General features: G+C 54.7%; 1 protein-coding gene across 1 annotated transcript; it reads left to right on the forward strand.

Moving 5' to 3' along the window:
* The first annotated feature begins 709 nt into the window (after positions 1 to 709).
* Positions 710 to 21,409, forward strand: WIPI1 (WD repeat domain, phosphoinositide interacting 1). Its single transcript, XM_058038876.1, has 13 exons — positions 710 to 801; positions 2,506 to 2,588; positions 4,179 to 4,348; positions 7,823 to 7,919; positions 11,631 to 11,728; positions 12,729 to 12,821; positions 13,067 to 13,137; positions 13,811 to 13,918; positions 14,275 to 14,439; positions 14,548 to 14,655; positions 16,022 to 16,143; positions 16,811 to 16,911; positions 20,880 to 21,409. Exons 1-13 carry the CDS (start codon positions 731 to 733, stop codon positions 20,925 to 20,927), a joined length of 1,335 nt encoding a protein of 444 aa, XP_057894859.1. The 5' UTR covers positions 710 to 730; the 3' UTR covers positions 20,928 to 21,409.
* Positions 21,410 to 21,709: the final 300 nt, after the last annotated feature.

A 21,709-nucleotide genomic window follows, 5' to 3' on the forward strand; every position in this document is an offset into this window, starting at 1 on the left:
ATCAAGTGATCCGGGCCCAATGACTTCAGCACTCACATGAGGATTACTCATCTAATTATGGGGTTTGCAGGCTCTGCCCCGGCAGAGTTTCTGTGCGCCGGTAATGTCATTGCACTGACTCCTGGAATGTCTGTATCTGACTCGGAGCTTTGTTTTCCTTCGTGTTTTCCCCGGCAGATCTGACCCCCCACGGCAGCAGCGGTGTTAAGCACAGGAACGATGCACAAACGCCGTTAGCTTTAGGACAGCGATGCTGTAAAAAGACAAAAACAACTCTTCAAAGCACTCTCTAGCCAAGGAAGCGGAGAGGCGAACTGACTTGTTTTCCAGTCAGCGGTGCCACCATCACTTTTCCCCGCCCCATGCCCTCGCCCACGCCTTCCCTAGGGCCATCCCCGGCCCTCCAGCAGCCCCTTGTCACCGTGTCCCCCTCGCAGCCCCGCCGCAGCCGCGCTCCGCCAGATGCGCTCCAACATCTGTCCGCGCCCGTCTGATGCAACCACAACATCACCACGTGGCCACGCGCAGCTGTTCCGCGCCGCCAGCCAATGGCAGCCCGTTCCGCCACTCCGGGGGGCGGGCCCGCCCCGCCTGCTCCTCACCCCATAGGTCACTCCGCGCGTCCATCAGCTGCGAGCGAGCCAATGGGCGGCGGCACCGCCCGTGCGGCGGCGGAGCGGGGCCGGGGCGGGCGCGGGGGCCGCAGCGGCCGAGGCGCCGCGCCCGCTCCATGGAGGCCGCGGCCGAGGCCCCGGGGGCGCCCGCGGCGCTCAGCTGCTTCTCCTACAACCAGGACTGCACGTAAGCGGGGCGGCCGCCGCGGGGCGGGGGGGACGGCGGCCGGACCGCGCCGGGCGGGGTCGGTCCGGCCCCGCGGCCCGGAGCGGGGCGGGTCCCCATAGGGATGGCCCGGCGGAGCGCCCCCTTCACCGAGCGCTCACGGGCCGGGGCCCGGCGGAACCCCCCGTTCACCGCGCACTGACGGGCCGGGGTCGGGCTGCTCCAGCCCGTGGGAGCGGCCCCGGCGGCTCCCGGTGGAGGTGAATCGAGGGCTGTGACCGGGCTTTGCCTCCCCCGCAGCGCGGGGAGCGCCCGGGGCCGGGCAGGGCAGCGGCGCTCCCCGGCTTTGTCTGTGCGGGCACGGGGAGGCGGCGGCGTTGCCCAGGGCCACCGGCACCCCCCGGAGGCTCCCGGTGAGCAGCGGTGCCAGAGCGCCGCCCCAGCTCGGGATAAATTACAGCCGCGCTCCCGTTCCTGAACCGTTCCCAGCCGGGACAGCAAATCCCGCCCGGAGCAGCGAGGCACACACGGATGTGGGAGCCCGGAGCCAGGATCGGCCCGGAGATAAGAATCAGAGATAGCGGCCTCACTCACACCTGGAAATGCCCTTTCCTTTGCAGCCCTGCTTTGCATTGGTGTGCCCGAACAAAGGGTGCTTTCAGGGATGTGGATGCGCTGCTGACGTGAACCTGCTGCTCGCTGTTCCCACTGCAAACGCTGTGCGTTGCTGTTACGGGCTGGCTGCTGGTTCAAGACTTAGATCTCGCTGCTTACTGCATCTGGAACTGGGCAGAAACAGCGCTTGGCAGGACTCTGCCCACCACCCTTAACAGTGAGAGCAGAGCTTCCCCAGCCAGGATAAACCTCTGTGTCAGTACAGGTGGATCAGCCCCTGGCTGAGCAAACAGCCCCTTCTGTGTCCCACAGCTCCTGTGTGCATCCTCCCAGGCAGATCTGGACCTGTTTGTTCCTCCAGCAGCCACAGAGAGGAGAGGATGAGTTTGCTCTCTCAGAGGGATGCTTGCCTTCTGTAGGCTGCAGCAGGCTGAGATGGAGAGCTGCATTCCTGAGTTTGTTACTCTGTATTATTTAGCTTGGAATCTGAAGTTGTGCCTTCACAGAGCACTGTGCCAGGAACTATCATTTCCTCAATGTCAGGGTTTAACCCCAGCCAACTCCTCACTCAGTGAGGTGGAAAGAGAACCAAAAGGGTGAAAGTGAGAAAACTTACAGGCTGAGATAAAGACAGATTAATAATTAAAGCAAGAGCCACACATGCAAACAAAGCAGAACAAGGAATTCATTCCACACTTCCCATGGCAGGCAGGGGCTCAGCCATCCCCAGGACAGCAGGAAGGACAAAGGCCACCACTCCAAATGTCGTTCTCTTCTTCCTCCTTCATCCCCTGAGCCTGACATGGATGGCCTGGGGTGTCCCTGGGGTCAGCTGTCCTGGCTGTGTCCCTTCCCAGCTCCTTGTGCCCTCACTGGAGGGGTGAGGAGCAGGAAAAGCCTTGACTGTGCAAGCACAGCTCAACAATAACAAAAACACCCCCAGGTTATCAACCCTGTGCTCAGCACAAACCCCAAACCCAGCCCTGTATGAGGTAATAAGGCAAAACATCCCCATCCCAGTCCAAACCAGTACACCATCCCTGCAGGGACTCTTGCTGCCACCTGGAGGGTTCCAGCTCTGAACCAGCAGGTTTTGCTTTGTCTCTGCAGCTCCCTGGCCATTGGAACCACAACTGGATACAGACTCTTCTCCTTAAGCTCTGTGGAGCAGCTGGACCAGGTCCATGAAAGCAGTAAGTCTCCTGTTTCCCTGGGAGGAACATTGACCAGCAGCACCTTAAATCTGTGAGAGTCCCTCACCTTTGTTAGAGCCCAGTTCTCTTCCACTGCTGCCACCCTGACAGCAGCAGTGTGTGCTGCAGCCCAGCACTCACAGCAGTTCCCCACTGGAATGCTTCAGGTACATGAGCAGCAGCCCTCAGGCTTCCAGCACAGCTGCTGGAGAGCTCCCAGGCCTTTAATCCACTGTGGTATTTACAAGCAAGATGTTTTTAACAGGTTTTCCATGCAGAGAAGGTCACTCCCAGCAGGCCTGCAGCTCTTAGCTGTGCTCACAGCAGCATGTGGCACTCCCTGAGCAGCCCAAAACAAGGCTGGCCCCGTGGAGCAGGGACCCCAGGCTGCCTCAGCACTGAGGATAACACTTCCCAGCTGGGTCTGCTCATCACTGGGTGTGTTCTGTGGCTGCAGGAGGAGCCTCAGCAATCACACACAGCTGCCTCATCTGGAGCAGGGTCCAGGCTCCTTCCCCAGAGCCAGGGAAAGGGAAACAGGTCCTGTGATGGTGTTCTCGGGGGTCTGAGAATGAGGGAAGAAACAAGGATCTGACTCCATGTTTCAGAGGGCTGATTTATTATTTTATGATATATATTATATTAAAGCTATACTAAAAGAAAAGAAGAAAGGATTTCATCAGAAGGCTGGCTAAGAATAGAAAAAGAAGGAATGATAGCAAAGGCTTGTGACTCAGACAGAAAGTCTGAGCCAGCTGTGATTGGCCATTAATAGAAACAACCAACATGGGCCAATCCCAGATGCACCTGTTGCATTCCACAGCAGCAGATAATCAATGTTTACATTTTGTTCCTGAGGCCTCTCACCTTCTCAGGAGGAAAAATCTTAAGGAAAAGATTTTTCATAAAAGATGCCTGCGACAGGTCCCTGCTGGTGACACACTCACAGCTGTGGGGCAGCCCTTGTTCCTCCAGTGCAGCCCAGCCCACACTGAGCATCACTCAGGGCTGGCAGGCTGGAGATTGCAGTCCCTGGGGATTTGGGTGCAGGGCCACCATTGCCATTCTCCACACAGCAGGAGCCATCCCAAACACAGTCACTGCACTGTTTGATTCCCCAGGGAGGCTGGGAGAAACCAGACACCACATAGAGGAAATACCAAGCCACAGCCCGCTCCTGCCCTACCTCAGCAAACCTCTCACACCCCTGGGAACTCCCCTGACCAAAGGCAGGCAGCTCCTCCCTTTATATCCCCTTCCCAAGGATCTAGTGCAGCTGGGGGGCCTGGGGATTGGCTTCAGCTGGGCCCTGCCCAGGAGAGAGGGACACAGCAGCCCTGTCAAAGAGAGCTGAGTGTGATCTTCCAGTGCATATGTTCTCTGGTGCTCCATTTCTGCCTTCAGGGGAAGGCTTTTTAACCTCTTCCTACTCCCACCTAATTGCTTTGTGCCAGGCATGGGGAATTTTTCACCAGAATGATGTTGAACACCTTAGCACAGAGCTCCCAAGCCCATCCCCTCCTGAGCTGAGTGTTGTTGCTGCAGTTCTGCCCGGCTGAGGGCTCTGCCTTGCTCTCCCTGTGTGCCCAGATGAAATCCCAGATGTTTACATCGTGGAGCGTCTGTTCTCCAGCAGCCTTGTGGTCGTGGTCAGCCATGCCAAGCCACAGCAGATGAATGTGTACCACTTCAAGAAAGGGACAGAGATCTGCAACTACAGCTATTCCAGTAAAATCCTGTCCATCCGCCTGAACCGGCAGGTGAGAGGGGCTCCCACACTGTGCCCACTCTGGCTCTGTGCTGCCTTTGCTCTTCCAGCTGGGAGGGTTGTCAGTGGGCTTTTAGGGGTGGATTTAGCCTGTGCTCTCCTCCCAGCCCCACATGAGAGGCTCTGGCAGGAGCTGCAGGGCTGTGCTATCAGCTGCCCCCGCTGCTTCCTTCAGGAAAGTGAAGCCAAGGCCTTGGGTTGGTGGCAGTCACACAAAGGCTTTTTGTCATCTGCCTTCTTGCCTGTTCAGGACACAGCTCTGCCAAAAAAACACCTTTCCATGTTCCTCCCTCCCTTGGATTCCACATCCTGACTCCAGGCCCACCTCTGCCATCCTGGGTGCGAGTGAGACCTTCAAAGTTGCTTACAAAAACCCAGGAGTAACTTATCTGTAACCCAGGAGTAACTTTTCCACACTTATCTGTGGATAAGGCAAAAAGCTGCTTTCCAAGTGCTGCCAGCAGCCTTGGTTTTGTTTTAAAGGCATAAAACCCACTCAGGCCACTTACAATGAGAGTTTTAGAGTGTTATTCTCTACAATGAGAGTTTTAGAGTGTTATTCTCTGATGTGAGACAGCCTTGTGCAGCCCTGAGCTCTTTTGGAGGATTTTAAGTGATCTTTTCCTTTTTGTCCATAATTATTTTCCAAGTATATGCCCTAAGAAGCAGAGGACACTTTACAATGAAGAAATAAGCAGTCTGGGTAATTGTATATAATCAGCCTCTCCTCAGTTAGCAACAGTGAGACCTGCAGTGAGCTCTCTGGGCTGAGCTTCCAGTAAAGCTGTATTTGACCAGGAGTTCCTGCTCTACAATTAAATCTGTCCTAAATTGATTTTTTTCACTTCAGCTCACAGTGAAACTGGCAAAAGAGAGACTTCCTTTGAATTGCAGATAGCTGTGTGTATATAAAAATAAACTGGGAGGTTCTGCTGAGCAGCTCTAGGAGATTGGTGTGAATAAAATACATTCAGGCTACTCCCCTTGTGCTGCCTGAAGGTGATGCACAGTCCCAGCCTTGAATCCACATTTCTTGGCTGCATTATAAGCTGGGTTCAAATTCCTGGGCTGAGCTCATCCTCTGGCTGTGCCACAGACACACCTGGAGGCATTTGGAGATGTTACAGATGTTTAGAAATACAGAATCACATTTAGGTTGGAAAAGACCAATAAAACATCGAGTCCAACCATTCCCCAGCACTGCCAAGGCTAAACCCTGTTCTAAAATGCCCCATCCACACATTTTTTAAATCCCTCCAGGGATGGTGACCCCACCACTGCCCTGAGCATGTTCAGTGCTTAATAACCCTTTTCACAAAGAATTTTTTCCTCAAATCCCATCTAAACCTTCCCAGTTTGGGTAGGTTGGGGAGGAATCATTGTTTCAGTGTACATTCAGGAGTTAAACTGGTGCCCATCAGGTTCTGCATGTGACACTTGAACTCTTGCCTGAGCTCCTGCAGGAAAGCTGCACTCCCCTGGAAGTTCACAGGAGGACAAATCCCAGCCAAGGCATTAACTCAGGGGAATGGTGACAAATTAACCAGGAGCAGGTCTCAGACAAAAGGTGCATGTTTCAATCTGTTCTCTCTGTGAAAAACTCCTCATTGTGCAAACAAGCAAACCCCTCTGTTGTTGTTATTGTGGGAATTCTTAGTTCCAGGCTCCATGATAACTGAATGTGTGGAGATAAATCCTGATTTGTCTCAGAGTGGGCAGTCAGGCTGGGCTCTGGGACTGCTGGGAAGCTGCTGGGTTTTCATTCACTGCTGAAACCCTGCTGAGCTCTTTGGAGAGTTTTCAGGTGTTTGTTTGGCCATTTCAGCCCCCAGACACAGCTCAGCTATCTGACCTGATCCATCCACACTACAGAATGAGCTTGTGGGCACTGACATTTTGGACAATTAGCAATGCCTTGACCTCGTGTAGCAATCACAGCACCTTCCTGAGGCTCTGTCTGTGTGCACAGTGAGGATAAACCCCATCCCAGTGCCCCTCACACGGCCACAGGGCTGCATGGAGGCCAGCAGGGGTGAACCAGCCCTCTCCAGCTCCTGCTGAGCTTGTCCAGACCTCCTCTGCCTCTTCACATCCCAAACTTTCCTGGATTTTGTCCCTGTGGGTACCAGCATCTCTGGAAACATCTGGAAACCTCCCTTTTTTCACCTGGACATCAAGAGCAGCCCGTTCTGGGAAAGCTCATGGTGGCTTTGCCCAAATCAGCTGTATAAATATTCCTCTGCTTGCAAGTGGATGGCTCTTACTGTAGAAAAGGCAAAGTCTTCCTGGAAATGCAAAATGGCTCTGACACAGCCCCAGATGCTGTGGTTAGCAGGAATAGAAGTGGGAAAGAGTTTGATCTGAGAGTAATGGTGGAGCAAGGCAGAGATTTTTAATGTGGGTGTTTGAAGTTAGTGACTAAGCTCCACATTTAGATGCTAAATAAGTGGCCTCATTTCTGAAGAGGTGGAGGCTTCCTGGACATGGATTTGGGTGCTCCAGCTTCAGGATGGATGGGGTCTGGCCTTAGGCTTTTATTGGGATGTTTGTAGTGCTTCTGGACTCTTGGCACCAAGGGAGGTGGAGCTGTGCACTTGCTGGACTCACAAAGCTCAGCCCTTCAGCCAGACCCAAAGCCTGGTCCCAAAAAAGCCTCTGTGGTGACACAAAGCTGAGTGGCCTCAGAGGTGGTGGCCCAGGGCTGAGGTCACAGCATCAGGCTTCCCTTTGCCTTTCTGCCCTGCCTCCTCCTGGCTGGCTGGATGCTCCTGCCAGGGTCAGCAGAAGAGGTACAAGCACCTGAACTTGGCAAATCCCAGCTCCTCAGCCGAGATGGTGCAAAGGGGACTGTCCCCAACAAATGTGCCTCAGCTCTGTGTTTGTGCAGTTCTGCAGGGCACAGAAAGCAGAGTTTTCCCTGCTGACACCAAAGGGGAAAAGGAACATTGATGTGCTGGGCAGGTGCATTAGGTTTGGCAGCAGTGCAGACCCAGCAGCTCCGTTTGTGTCCCAAACCAGGAAGCAGTCAGGGCAAAGGGCTGCACTCCCACCTGGAGGCACTGACAAGCAGGACTGCAGCCTCTCTTTTTGTGATCAAAACGTAATTTGTGAAGAACTGCAGGGAAAAGTTGGGGTAGGGATGGATGGCAGTCAAGGCCTGAGGTGGGGTGTGACCCTGGTGGGTCCTTCTTGTCGCTGGGGGTGTGGAAGATGCAGAGGAACAGAGAAGTCATGGTGTTTTGTCTTCTCTCTAAAGCAAGACTGGATGCAAAAACTCTCAGAACAAGAGTTGTACAAACCCAGATGTGAGGAGATGGAGAAGCACAAGAGGTCACATTGCTGTTCCGTTTCAGTGTGTGGGAAACTCCTGTTGGGTTTGTCTGGCAGCAAAGGTTTGGGTGTGGGAGTGTGGGAGCAGCAGCCAGAGGCACTGCTGGCTCTGTGCATGTCCCCTGTGTCCTTGCAGAGGCTGGTGGTGTGCCTGGAAGAGTCCATCTACATCCATAACATCAAGGACATGAAGCTTCTGAAGACTATTATGGATACACCTCCCAACACAACAGGTGAGCATGGCAGAACTGTGTGAAGGGGAGCTTTGGAGAGCCACAGCTTTGTTGGAATTTAAACCAGCATTGTTAGAATTTGAGCCAGCCTGTGGCCTGTGCATGCTCACCCAGCCCTGGGCAGTCAGAAATGCATGGAGCAGAGTGTGAAGGGACCCACAAGGATCACTGAATGCAACTCCTTGCCCTGCACAGCAGCATCCCAACATCCCAGAGCATTGTCCAGACTCTCCTTGAGCTCTGCCAGGCCTGGGCTGTGACCCAGCTCTGTCCTGAGCAAAGCCCTGCCCTGTCTGGAGCAAACCCCTGCTCTGGCCGGAGCAGGTGCATCAAAGGAGAGCAGAGATGGGCAGAAGGGTCTGAGTTCCCTTTGGGGCCAGCTGCCAAAGAGATCCCTGGGGACAGAGCACACAGCCAGGCCCAGCCCCAGTGCCTGCCAGGGGCACTGCTGTCACTGCAAAGCCAGGGGCAGGGCAGGGCAGGGCAGGGCAGGTGGCTGCAGCACAGATCCTGTGGGTGTGGCACAGGGGGAATCCGGCTTTCCTGCTGCTGGCAGAGGCTATTTTCTATTTTTAGCAGCAGAGAGGGAAGCTTGGCTGGGTGCCCACAGTGCTGTGCTGTCCTGCAGCATCCTTTCATGGCTGGCTGCTTGGGAAGCTGCTGATGTGCTCACGCTTGGCCTCGGGGCTTCCAAGGGATGCTCTGCCAGCAGCTCCCCTGACCTACTTCAGGTCTCAGCAGATGGGCTCTCTGTGTGGATTAAGCATGCTGAATGCTGCAAATATAATTAAAGTTTAAAGCCTTCCTGAGAAGGCCCAGCAGCAGGGTGGGCAGGGATGCCCAGGCCTGGAGCTGTTCTGCAGAGGGGCTGGAGGATCAGCTCATGGTTTAAGAGCAGCAGGGCAGGACTGGGATGCTGCAGATCACAGGCTTCATATGGGCTTAGTGTTTTAAACCCCTTTTACTGCAGCAGCTGTCACTGAAATGAGCTCAGTGGCAAGTGCAGTGTCCCTCTTGTGCCTGGGCCACCTGCTTTGGTCCCAAGCTTGACCCCAGTGATGGTGTGTCCAGTAGGTCAGGGCAGTCCAGCCTCAGTGCTCTTTGTGCAGCTTGTTTAGGAGTGGGAATCTGTGCTGGGGGGTTTAGGAGCACATGGGAAATGTGCCACCCTCCTGAAGTGAGTGCCCTGGGCATGGTGACAGCACAGGCAGGACCAGGGTCTGCTGCAGCCACCCTGGCCAGTCACAGTGAGATCTCTGCCTGTTCCTGGCCAGCACCTGGCTCCTGATCCAGCCTCCTCCACGTAGGAGAGGAAAATGCCCACGGTGTCCAAGGCAGTTGTTTTTCGTGTGATTCACATCAAAACAGGGGCAGGATTTGAACCAAGGAGGTCACAGTGCTCGGGGTGACTTGTGTGCTGTGTGGGTACATCCTGGGAGTGACTGCAGCTTTGGAAAGCACCTTGTGGCTCCCCCCAGGCCCTGGATGTGCCTGGACCTGCTGGCCTGAGGGCAGGGCCAGGCTCCCTGGGCACAGAGGCATTTTTCCATGCCGCTTGAGGAAGCCACCTGTGACGTGGCACTCCCAGAGGTGCCATCTGAGCAGTGCCAGCCTGCCTGAGCCCACCACTGCAGCACCAACCCTCACCGTGGCTGGGGGGCTGCTGCTGAGGGGAGAGCAGCATCTTCAAAGGCTGCCCGTGGCCCCGTGATCCCAGTTCTTTGTGTGTCCCCGAGGTCAGCCCAGTACACTCACATCTGTGTTTTCCCCTGGCCTGGTTTTCCGGCGGCTCTGCCGGCCAGAGGAGCAGAGGGAGCGGGTGACTCACCCGGCTCAGAGCTCGCTTTGTTCAGCTCCAGCCTGCCCTGATCCTGTCTGAAAGGGCTCTGCTCATCTCCCTGGGCCGGGGGATCACCGTGCAGAGGGGGCAGGATGCTCATCGCAGCCGCTGTCTCTGGGCCATCTTTGCCTTCCTCCCATCCCTCCCTCCTTAATTGCCTTTTAATTGCGTGCCTTTGCTGCTGCCGTGCGTGCTCCTCACGCTCCTCGTGCCTCTCCCGAGCGCCGTTCCTGGATGATGTGCGCGCCTCTGGATGGATGGGGAGCGGATCCCTGGGGCCTCTGGCCGATCCTGCAGCTCCTGGCTGTGCTGAGCTCTCTTTGTTTGGTTATAAACAATGACCTAAAACGAGAGCTCCGGCCGATCCTTCCCCGCTGCTGCTGGGCGGGGGCCAGGGCCGTGTCCTGACACGGGGCTTGCACGGCACAGCACGGCACGTCCTGTCCCTTCTACGTGCTGTGTGTGGCTGTCCTGCTGCTGTGTGGCTGTCCTGCTGGCCCCTTCAGTCCCATCCCATCTACGTGCTGTGTGTGGCTGTCCCACTGCTGTGGCTGTCCTACGAGCTGTGTGTGGCTGTCCTGTCCTGCTGCTGTGTGGCTGTCCTGTGTGGTTGTCCTGTGTGGCTGTCCTGCTGGCCCCTTCTGTCCTGTCCCATTACGTGCAGTGTGTGGCTGTCCTGCTGGCCCCTTCAGTCCCATCCCATCCCATCCCATCCCATCCCATCCCATCCCATCCCATCCCATCCCATCCCATCCCATCCCATCTACGTGCAGTGTATGGCTGTCCTACTGGTGTGTGGCTGCTCTGCTGTCCCCTTCAGTCCCATCCCATCTGCTGTCCCCTTCAGTCCCATCTACGTGCAGTGTGTGACTGCCCTGCTGGCCCTTTCAGTCCCATCCCATGTACATGCAGTGTGTGACTGCCCTGCTGGCCCTTTCAGTCCCATCCCATCTACGTGCAGTGCGTGGCTGTCCTGCCTGCCCCTTTGGGGTGTCCCCACTGCCTTTAACCCCGCTGTTTCCTCCGCACGTGGGATTAGGTGGGATTCCCGCCACGGGTCAGGAAGCTCAGGTCGTGCTGGAGCATGGAGTTGGGTTTGGGGGGGCTGTGAGCACACGGATGTGGGGCAGGAAGCGAGTGAGGCACGTTTGGTGTGTGACAGGATTCACTGGGCTGCAGGACGAGAGGCAGGAAGAGATGCTCTTTTCCGAGGTCACCTGGGGGACAGCGGATGGATGTACCCACACTCACGTATCCATCTGTCCCTGTCTCATCCTGCAATTCCTGCCCACTCTGGAAGGAGCATTTGGGGACCTTTGTGCTCGTGTTGGCACAAAACCACATGGTTCTTATGGGGAAGGATTCCCCCCGTGCTTGAGATTTCGCTGTGTTCAAGTTCCTTGTCGTCCGGAAACTCCCTGCACGGCTGGCGCATTTCCTTTGTCTTTCTCTGCTTCCCTTTTCCATTCGGAGCAGAAGGAAATGGCACTGCCTTCAGCCAGGCTGCAGCAGAGCTGCACCCACTCTGTGCTGCTCCTCTGAGCTTCCAGCCCAGCACCTACACTCTGTGCACAGCTGGACGTGTCCAGATGTGGCTGGACAGGAGTGCTGTGAGCCCTCAGACCCACATGTGCTGTTTCGTGCACCTTCTCCAGGGAGTTAATGCTGAAGAGCCGGGTGTGGGTTCCCGTGCCCGGGCAGGGTGGCAGGGCACAGCCGCCGTTCTGTCCCGTACCAGCAGATGTCCCCACGGCCGAGCTGTTCCCAGCGCGGGCCCGAGCGGTGCCAGGAGCCCGAGCCCGAGCCCCCGGCGTGCCCCGTGCTGAGCTCCCCCGGCCTCAGCCTCAGCCGTGTCCCTGTCCCCCTGCCAGGTCTGTGTGCTCTCTCCATCAACCACGCCAACTCCTACTTGGCTTATCCCGGCAGCGCGACCAGCGGGGAGATCGCGCTTTACGACGGAAACACTTTGGTAAGTGCGAGGCTCAGCCTTTGGATACCGGCAGGGGCTGAAAACAAACAGAGCCACAGCAAAGCCAACGGGGCCCTTGGGAAGGATGAATAAATCCACTGCACCGAGCTGGAGTGCGAGGGAATTGCCTGGCAGGCACATCTGGACAGATCCCCCTTGCTCGGAGCTGACAGCTCTGGGATCAGGACGTGCATGTCCCAGCACAGGATATTCAGGGAAACGTGACCCACTGCCCTGCAGCCCCAGGGCCACTGCCAGGCTCACGCTGGGGTTGCTGTGGGAGCGTCAGCAGCAGATCCCAGGGGAATGATGTGGCCAGCGTGGGTCAGGGGGCTTGGAGCTGCTCCAGGCACGGCACAGGACCTGGAGCAGCTTTGCCTCACCGTGGGCTGGAAGGGATGCCTGACCCAAAGTCACGGAGAGGGCAGAGTGTCCAAAGTCCCCTTAGGAAATCTGTCCCTGGCTGGATGCAGGGTCATGATTATCTGCTGTTTATGCCAAGGCTTTGAGTTACATAAGGCTGGTGGCTCCGTGCGTGCAGCCAGAGCTGAGGATCTGCAGCAGGGGAGGAGCAGAGCACAGGGAAATGCTGCTGCTCCAAGAGGTGCTGCAAGGGCTGGGGCTCCCTGCAGGTACCGGGGTGGTGCCACTGCAGCAGGAATTGCAGGGAAGGGCCAGGCTTTGGAGAGGGTGCAGGCACAATGCTGAGCCCTGGAGAGGCGGGGAGCTGAGGTTCTCTGCCCCTGGGGTGAGTGTCCTGTAATCACAACGGCCATAACAGCAGAGGAATGAGCTCAAGGCAGGGCAGAGGTGAAGTGCTGAGGATGTTGAAGGGATCCCGTCAGCACACGATGATCCCGTGAATCCATATCAGCAGGTGTGGATAGCTGCAGGGCAGGAACTCTGCCCTCACACAGTCCAAGGCCCAGCATGTCCCTTTGCCCACACAGTCCAAGGAGCAGTGTGTGCCTTTGCTCTCACGTTCCCTTGTGCCCTACAGAAAACAGCCTGCACCATTCCTGCCCACGAGGGGCCTCTGGCTGCTCTCACCTTCAACTCCACCGGCTCCAAGCTGGCCAGTGCTTCTGAAAAAGTGAGTGAGTGTGCCTGAAAGTACCCTCCTTCTGCCCAGGGCTGCATCAGCACCCCTGAGCTGCCCCTTCTTAATCACAGCCAGCACAGAAGGGCCGCTGACTGGTCAGTGTGTGGGATCAGATTGAGCCCAGCTGGCAAACAGGAGGAGCCTCTGCACATCCTGAGTTTCCTGGGTGTGTCAGGGAAAGGGCTTGGGTTCCTTGGCCTGCTCCTACGTGGTATTTCCATTTGCATTTTTTGCAGGGCACAGTCATTCGTGTATTTTCCATTCCTGGGGGGCAAAAACTCTATGAATTCCGGCGAGGGATGAAAAGGTCAGTTCATTCTTCTGCAGTGACAAGTACACAGAGGCTCCCGGAGCCAGAGTGTAAACACAGGGACACAGGGCAGCGTCAGATCCTGGTGGCTTTGGCATCTTTTGCAGAAGGAAAACAAGAGCAAACGTATCAGCTGGAAATGTCACTGTGCCAGGCTGTGCCCAGCTCATTGATTCCTTGCAGTGTGTCACAGAACAGGGTGAGGGCAGGGAACAGACATGGGATCACTCCATTTACTCTGTCCTTCCTTTTTTCTTATGTGAAATAATGAACTCCCTAAAATTGTCAGAGGCCTCATTCCTGCTGAACCTGTGCAGGAGATGCCGTTTGTGTCCCACTGTTCAGCACTTTGGCCACCCTCCCTGGTCTCTGCAGCACCAGAAGCTGCAGTGAGGCTGGCACAGATGTTCCCTCCACAGGCAGCTCTGTGAGCAAGGACATTTCCACCTCTCTGGCTGTTTGTCACTAGCTGGAGGCTACCCCCAGCCCTGCTGAGCAAAGGGATTAGGGAATGGCTCATCAGTGAGCCCACAGGCTCAGCAGCAGCTGTGCAGGGTGATCCTCACCATGGATGGGTCTTCTTTGTGCCCGTGGACTCCTCTGTGAGGCAAAGCCAGCAGTTCCCCTTGAGTGGGTGGCTGTGGGAGTGACAGTGCTGTCCTTGCTGTAGGTATGTGAACATCAGCTCCCTGGTGTTCAGCATGGATTCCCAGTTCCTCTGTGCTTCCAGCAACACTGAAACCGTGCACATCTTCAAACTGGAGCATCTCACAGACAGGTGAGGGCTTAGCCTGGCTTAGCCTGCCTGCCCCAGGGCTGGGTCTGCTTCAGAGCTCTGTGTTTACACAGCTGCTGTCCACGTCCTCACCATGTACTCTCCATGAGCAATTCCAGGTGCACAGTGTCCTTGTGTCCCCAGGGACTCACTCTTTGGAAAGCCACACACTGCACCCCTGCTGTGCAGGCCTCTCTGGCTTTATGAGGTGCTGCTGTCCCCTATGATCTCCAGCCAGGCTGGTGCACAGTGTGAAGGTGCTCCAGAAAACCCTTCACCCGTGTGAGATCAGGCCTGTTCCTGACATTCTGTCCCACTGGCCATGCTAACCCCACTGACCCTGCTTTGTGACCCCTCAGCCGGCCAGAGGAGCCTCCAACGTGGAGTGGTTACATGGGGAAGATGTTCCAGGCTGCCACCAACTACCTCCCTGCGCAGGTGTCCGGCATGATGAGCCAGGACCGGGCCTTTGCCACCGTCCGGCTGAACATCTCCGGGCAGAGGAACATCTGTGCCCTGTCCACGTACGTGCCGAGCCTGCTGAGCCCTGGCCAGGCCTCGTCCCCTGTGCTGTGGGTGCTGCTGTGTCTGTGTGGGGGAGGATTTTGGCCTCAGCGTGCTTTTCCCAGCAGGATTCAGAAGCTGCCTCGGCTGCTGGTGACGACGTCGGATGGACACCTCTACATCTATAACCTGGACCCCCAGGATGGAGGGGAGTGTGTCCTCATTAAAAATCACAGGTAACTCTGATTCCACTCACACCTCATACAGAAGCTGATATTTTAAGACATGGAGGGAAATCTCACCTGGCAGCACAAAATGGAGTTGTAGCAGCAAGAAAGTTATAATGAGTTTGTGATTGGAGCTCCCTGATCTGACAGGCGTGGCTGGGAAGCACAGCAGACAGGGCTTCTTGCAGGAGAAACCTGAGACATCTCAGATGCCATGGCAGCTCTGGGACATCCCAGCAGGGCTGTGCTTTAGGAGATGCCCCAGCAGCAGAGCTCTGACCATTGTGGTGGCAGGAGAGCAGAGCACCTTCTCCAGCTTGGAGTGGGTGCTAGAGAGCTGACTGGGGGTGGGATGGTGTGGAGTGACACTGTGAGCTTCTGTGAACAAAGCCCAGTGCCAAAGCACAGGAATTTCTTCGTGGAAGGGGTTGTTAAGCACTGGAAGGGCCTGCCCAGGCAGGTGGTGGGGAGCCCCAGAGCACCGAGGGCCACATCCAGTCATTCACTGAACAGCTCGCCGTTCCTGGAATTGTTCAAGGAATGACTGGATGTGGCCCTCAGTGCCCTGCTCTGGTGACAGGCTGGTGGTGATCAGCCACAGGTTGGGCTCAGTGATCTCAGAGGTCTTTTCCAACCTAAATCACTCTGGGATTCTGTGCAAGCAGAGCCTCCCCCGCCGCTCTCCAGGCCATATGCAAATCCCATTAAGCACGGAACCCCCCCCGCACACATCTGGGCTGCTTGGCTCCAGATGTGAAGCCTTTGGGGTGGGGTGAGATGTAACATGTGCTCCAGGCCGGGAGGTGGCTGCCAGCCAGGAAAGTGCCAGCAGCTTTTGGAAAAGCCACAAAACAAAAGCACTTCAAAGCTGCGCTGTCCAGCGCGCGCCGCCCGCAGCCCCGGCCTCGTCATGTGGGCTCCTCTGAGCAGCAGAGGGCTGAAAAGGGCCCTTGGGTCATGAGTTACATTACATCATACGATATCTCTGCTCAAACTCCGTCCTAAACTAGCCAGGGCTGCTTTTCCCATCTAGTCTGCTCCTGTTGGAAGCCCTTTGGAGCCCCCTCTGTGATTAGAAACACTGTTTGCCTTTGTAACCTAAAGCTTTTGTGGTCAGTCTGTTCCCTTCTGTTCCCATGCCAGCATTGTCCTCCAGCTGAAGTGGTGCTTCCCCTATCTCCTTCTTCACCCCCTGCTTTCCTTGTGGAGCACAATGCTCCCCTGTCCACAGCACTGCTGGGGCTGCTGCATGCAGTGATGGGGATGGGTGATGTGCTTCAAGATGTGGATGCATGGGCTTGTCTTAGCTGGAGCTGGGGAGGGACAGCCAGGATCAGAACTAACTCTTCTCCTCTCTCTTGATCTGTACAATTAGTCTGCTTGGCTCAGGAAAGATGGAGGAGAACAAAGAAAACGACCTTCAGCCTCCAGTACCTCAATCTTATGCAGCAACCGTAGCCAGACAAAGTACAGTGCCTTCAACTTCGACCATGCCAGGTGAGCACCACATGTGCCCTTCCTCAGGCAGAAGCCACAAAACCACCTGGGGCAAAGTGGGAAGTGTCCCACATTCCAAGGGCTCATCCAGGATCAGCACGGGTGCACTGCCCTCTGGGGCAGCAGGACTTTGGAGCTCACTGGGTTCATCCCCTGCCACAAAAACAGGGCACGAGTTTTCTGCTCTGCTTCCTGTGCCAGCTCTGCTCCCAGGGCTGAGCAGGAACCACTCTTTGGCAGACAGCAGCTGCTGCCAGGTGGTTTCCAGGGGTTGTGACCATGGGTGTAGGAGTCAGGGCTCACTGGTTTTGTGTCGGTCACTGACAGTCAGTCACTGTTTTTGTGGTGAGATTGCCACAGAGTCTCTGAAGCTGGTACACCTTGCACTGTCTCATTATATTCCCAAATGTAAGGTCCACATCCAAATGCAGATCTTACTCTGAAATTGGTGCTTGGGTTCATGGCAGGAGGAGGAAAGCTGCTGCCACAGGAGCTGGCCATGTAGTTCATCCGTAACCCATACTGTCCATGGAAACACCTTCCTCTTCCTCAGTCCCTGAAGGCAGAGGAAGCAGCTCAGTGCTGCAGAGGTGGTGACAGTGTGTGCTGCTGTGTGCAGCCTCCCCCTCCCTTCCTGCAGTAACCCTTGGTGTTTTCCCCTGGCCAGGTTACTCGGAGGACGGCGGAGCCCTGCGGGGCGAGGTGATCCCAGAGCACGAGTTTGCAACTGGACCAGTCTGTCTGGATGATGAGAATGAGTTTCCTCCTGTGAGCATTCGGGACCCCTAAACCCGCAGTGCAGCCCTCATGCTGAGAAGGAAGTAGTAACCTCTCCCTGAAGAGATTCCATGGCCCCTTCCTTGTCCCAGCTCACTGGGAAAACTAAAATAACTGGATGGGTTCTAGGGACAGTGCCAGGAAAGTGACACCCCACTAAACAGCAGCTGGGGATGGGGCAGAAATGATCAAACCTAAGTAGAGATAGATCCGAACAAACCTGCTGAATGGTGTTCAGATCCAGAGCTAACCTTTGTGCCTTGAGCAGATTTCTAATATTACCAGGGATAGTTTTAATTGGAACAATTTAGAAATAAAAACTTAATACCCTGTTGCATTTTCAGTCAGTTGTGTTAGTTCATGGAATGCAACTGGAACATACCTGAACCTCACCAGTCTCTTCATTTCCAAGGTAACTGAGAAGGAAACTCCTTTTCCAACTACAAACATGAAAGGAATAACAGAGTTTTAAACCATTTTATGATTTTTATGTGGCACTTTCTCAGTTACCATTGGAAGGAGCTAGTGGATTTTTCAATCTGACTTCAGCCTGGCAGTGTCTTTCTGGCTCCTTTTCCTATTCCACACTCATTAATTAAGTATCTAACCCCTAATTGGACAAATGTTGGTCTGTGCTGTGATCTGGTTGTAATCAGCGGTGTCTTCATAGCAGTAATGCAGCAGAATACTGTAATGGATTTCAGGTTGCAGCCTTGGCAGGCTTCTGGAATTCCTTACTTCATTTTTACATATCCTGCTGCTGGAGTTTTGCCTGAAAAGGAGGAAGTACAAACCTTATTCCAGGATTCATTCCATGTGCTGAGCTGACCTCTGTGAGGCACCTTCCTCTGAGCTGAGGCAAAGTGTTACTTAGATAAAAGGAGCCTGGCTCATGACTCCCTTTGAGCCAGCACCACCTAAACCCAGCTCAACTCACACAGCCCTCAGATTATTTCTTTCCTTACCTGCACCATTCCCTGCTGCAAACTGGGAGCAGGAATTTCCCACTTGTCCAACTCCATTACTCAAGAAGGATATTTCAAATGTCTCCCTCGCTGTGCCCACAGAGAAGGTGATGGCCCAGGCCCCTGGAAGAAGCAGCAGGGACAGAGAGAAATCCTTTGTTTCCTTCTGCTAAACCTGCTCTTGAACTCATGGTTTGGGGACAAGCAAATGCCAGCAGGCAGGGATCACGCTGCTCCTGAATGAGGCTTCCTGCTGGGGCTGTGCTGGATGAAAGCAGCCCCAAACCCCTGCTGCAGCACAGCAGGTGCTTTGTGAAATGAACTTTGATCCCTCCAAATCCTGTCATTAACCTGACAGAGCAGTGACATGTGTATTGTTAGGGAGGAGGAGGAGGTGTGGGAAGGGAAGGTGCTTTCCAAAAATACTCCCTGATAACGGTGCCTGAGCAAATGGAGCTTCCAGATAAAGCCCCCGCTCCTGCTTTGGGGTTTGCCCTCGCAGTGGGAGCACTCAGGATGTTTGGATGCTCTGGATTTCACTGAACTTGGCTGTTTTCTCAGCACTTGAGATCTCCAGTCTCAGTCAAGGGGGTTTCAGGCCTCGGTCACTCCTGTGCAGAGGAGGAGGGGGAGAAAAACCTGACCTTATCCAACAAAAATGTTTTGACAGCGTTCGGCTTTGCGGAAACATGGGAAGGGTTTTGTTTGTTTTCCAGTGTGCAACAAAAAGACTTTTCAAAACCTCAAAACTTGTGACAAAATGGAATATTCACCCGCAGCCCACGGTATGGCTTTGAACTCAGACATGGTTCTGGAGAAACAGCAGTGCTCAAACCCCACAGTTTCTCCCCGTTTTGAAACCTCTTGTCTTCCCTTGACCTCAAGCAAGACTTCAGAGGCTCTGCTGTTAAAGACTGAGGAAAACCAGCTTCAGCCTGACATAAAATCTGTCAAACACTGCCTGTTCATTAAGTGGAAGGAGGGACAGATCAGAGAGGAGATGAGGAGCCCAAGGAGGACTCGTAAAAAGTGGCCTCACTAGAGGGGACGTGGATGTTGCTGCTGCTGGTGCCAGGATTGCAGAAGGAGGTTAAACCAGTTCAGTGACAATCCCTGCATGGTTGGGGTGGATTAAGCACTCCCAAGTCACTGCTGGTGCTGGGCAGGAAGGACTCAGGTGTTGCTGAGGGGGACAGGGGGCTGGAGCCATGGGTGCTGTGCTGGATGTGCGGGGAGGAGGCTGCAGAGATTTTACAGGGTAGGAAAAGCAAAACCAGCCCTGGCTGCAAAACTTTGGCAATTTGAGCTGTTTTCTGCTCACCTGCCTGAGCAGCCACCCCTGTTCTGTGGGTGTAGCAGGCAGTGAGGTTTCCAGTGGTGCAGGGAGATGCTGGCGTGTGTTTTGGGCCAGGCAGGGCACTGCAGTGAGGTTTGGCAAAAGAAATCCTACAGGATTCTGCAAGCGGCTGGGGAGTGCAGCCAGGGGATCTGCCCAGAACTCCTGGGGTTCAGTAGCAAGGATGGTTTCTTCCAGCAGGTTGGTCAGTGCTTTCCAGACAGAGGTGATCCATCCTGCATTTGGCTGCAGGGCCCAGAGGTGAAGCTTTTATCAGGAGAGCCATTTCATTAAGTCAAGTGAGACAGCAATCAGCTCTTCAAAGGCAGCTTCCCCTCACTGACACTCCATCACTCTTAAAAGCCATCACTTTCCCATCAGTTTTTGGCTGCTCCAAAACAGTTTGGGCACTTTCCTGTGCTGCCAAAGATTGCTGCTGCCTGTTGGAGGGCAAAAATCTACAACAGGGCAGAAATCAGTGCCCTGTCATGGGGTCCCCACACCCCTCTGCTGCTCCAGACCACAGATCATGATACAACCAGGCTGCAGATACATCTCTGGCTCTGTGGAAGCAGTATTGGCCCAGATTCCTCCTGGCTCTTTGCTGGATGGTGTTTCCCTCATTCTGTTGCATGGATATGGACACTTAATTATTTTAAGTGATTATTTTTTAACAGCTGGCTGGTAGCAGAGGAAAGGCCACAGACTTTGCACTGAGGCTCTGCTTGTGATTATGTGTCACAGGGCATGAGGGAGCTTGGCAGAGCCTGGCTCCTGCCCTTGTAGCTCAGAGTGGCATTTTGGGCAGCTGGGCCTTGCAGGATTAAGCCCAGCTTATCAGTACATTATCTGAGGTCCCCTGGGAGTTGTGCCATCCAGTGTCAATGCCTGTGCCTGGAAACCTGGCCAGTGATGGTCCTGCAGCTCGTGGAGAGGCAGACCTGGGAGGAGGAGCTGGCAGAGGAGAGCCTGTGCAGCAGGAGCTGTGGGTTCACATCCCTTCCAGAGACCTGCAGCAGGATTGTGGGGTTCTCATCCCTTCCAGGTCATGTCTGGCAGGGCTGGAGCTGGGACAGGTCTGTGCCAGGGCTGTCCATGCCCCATCAGAAGCAGGGGCACATTTCACCCAGGATCTCTGTGGCAGGAGTAGCTGATGGAGGTGAATCAGGATCTGCTGCTGCCTCTTCTTCTCTGCTCCTGCTTTACTCTTTCACTCAGAGGCTTTGCTGGTGTTTAGGCTGAGCTTTCCCTCCCCTAATCCTGTCTGACATGTTGGAGTTGAACTCTGGGATCCATCCAGAGACCCCAGAGCAATGCAGGGATGCCCAGCACGAGCCTTTCCCTCCAGCCACACCAGAGCTGAGCTTTTTGGGATCACTTAGTGAGGCAAATGCACTCCCCAAAGCCTGGCTCTGCTGAGCCCAGCGCCAGCCAGAGGCCAGACCCCCTTATCACTGATCCAGATGGTTCCTGTTCCCAGGACTGTCAATTTGGGGAGGGGGAGAGCAAATAAATAAACCTCTCCCCAATGTGCCTTTGGATGGAAAGTAAAACACTGCGGGACATCCCTCCCCCTGCTCCTCCCATGTGCGTAAAAGCAACTGGAAAAGCTCCCTGGTGCTGGGAAAAGTAAGGCCCTTGTGTTTTGATTTTGGTAGATAATCCTGTGCCGTGGAGGTCAGCCGGGCAAGGCCAAGAGGTCGTGAGGAGAAGCAAAACAGCCACGCTCGGGACAGCTGCTGGAAAAGCCAGGAGTTTCCAAGAACAGATCTGTGAGTCCCCGAGATGAGAAAAAATTATATAGAAATTAAGGTTGGGCCAGGCTTTTTGCTCTGTGTAAGTGAACACCTGGCCCTGTTAGCCCCTGTTTTAATTTGTGTCTGGGTGGGGTGTCAATGTACTGTATGCACATGGCTCTATTTAACAAGCTCTATGTTAGAACCACAGTGTAAATGCTAATTTAATCAGATTTGTATGTAACCAGAATTTTATATACCCATTTGTCCCTTTTCTAATTTATGCTGTTTTATGTGTATAAATGTACTTATAGGAAGAGATATTAAACTTATGTCTTTGTACAGTATATACAGACTATTTTAACCCAGGCAAAGTATTTTTGCAGTGATATTAGAGAAGATGCCATTTGCTATGTTGAAAGACAGAATAAAGTCACAGTCTGTCCCTGGCAGCTCCTGCTGTTCTTTTTGGGGCCCTAAAGGTGTCAGTCTGGATTAAGTTTGGGGAGTGGGAGGGGTTTTGGGGGCTGGGGTGAGGGCAGCACACCTGGGTGAGTCCACACAAGTCCTCTTAGTGCCAAAGAAAGATCTGGGTGTGTAAATCAGAATCCAGAATGGTTTCAGAACACCCTCACTCAGCTGCTGAGAAATCCCAGTGGTTTCTCAGGTTTCAGTTGCACCTTCATCTCTGCCTTTGCACCTGCCCAGGAATGGCCCCACAGGAGCTGTTCCACTCCATCTGTGCTGGGATG

Source organism: Melospiza georgiana, chromosome 21, assembly GCF_028018845.1.
Source record: "Melospiza georgiana isolate bMelGeo1 chromosome 21, bMelGeo1.pri, whole genome shotgun sequence".
Taxonomy (NCBI): Eukaryota; Metazoa; Chordata; class Aves; order Passeriformes; family Passerellidae; genus Melospiza; species Melospiza georgiana.

What these genes read in the sequence shown, in the direction of transcription:
- WIPI1 (XM_058038876.1), top strand. Translation starts at nt 731, where the DNA reads ATGGAGGCCGCGGCCGAGGCCCCGGGGGCGCCCGCGGCGCTCAGCTGC. An exon ending in TACACCTCCCAACACAACAG is followed by an intron (nt 7,920 to 11,630) that starts GTGAGCATGGCA and finishes TCCCCCTGCCAG; the next exon opens with GTCTGTGTGCTCTCTCCATC. An exon ending in TTCCGGCGAGGGATGAAAAG is followed by an intron (nt 13,138 to 13,810) that starts GTCAGTTCATTC and finishes TCCTTGCTGTAG; the next exon opens with GTATGTGAACATCAGCTCCC.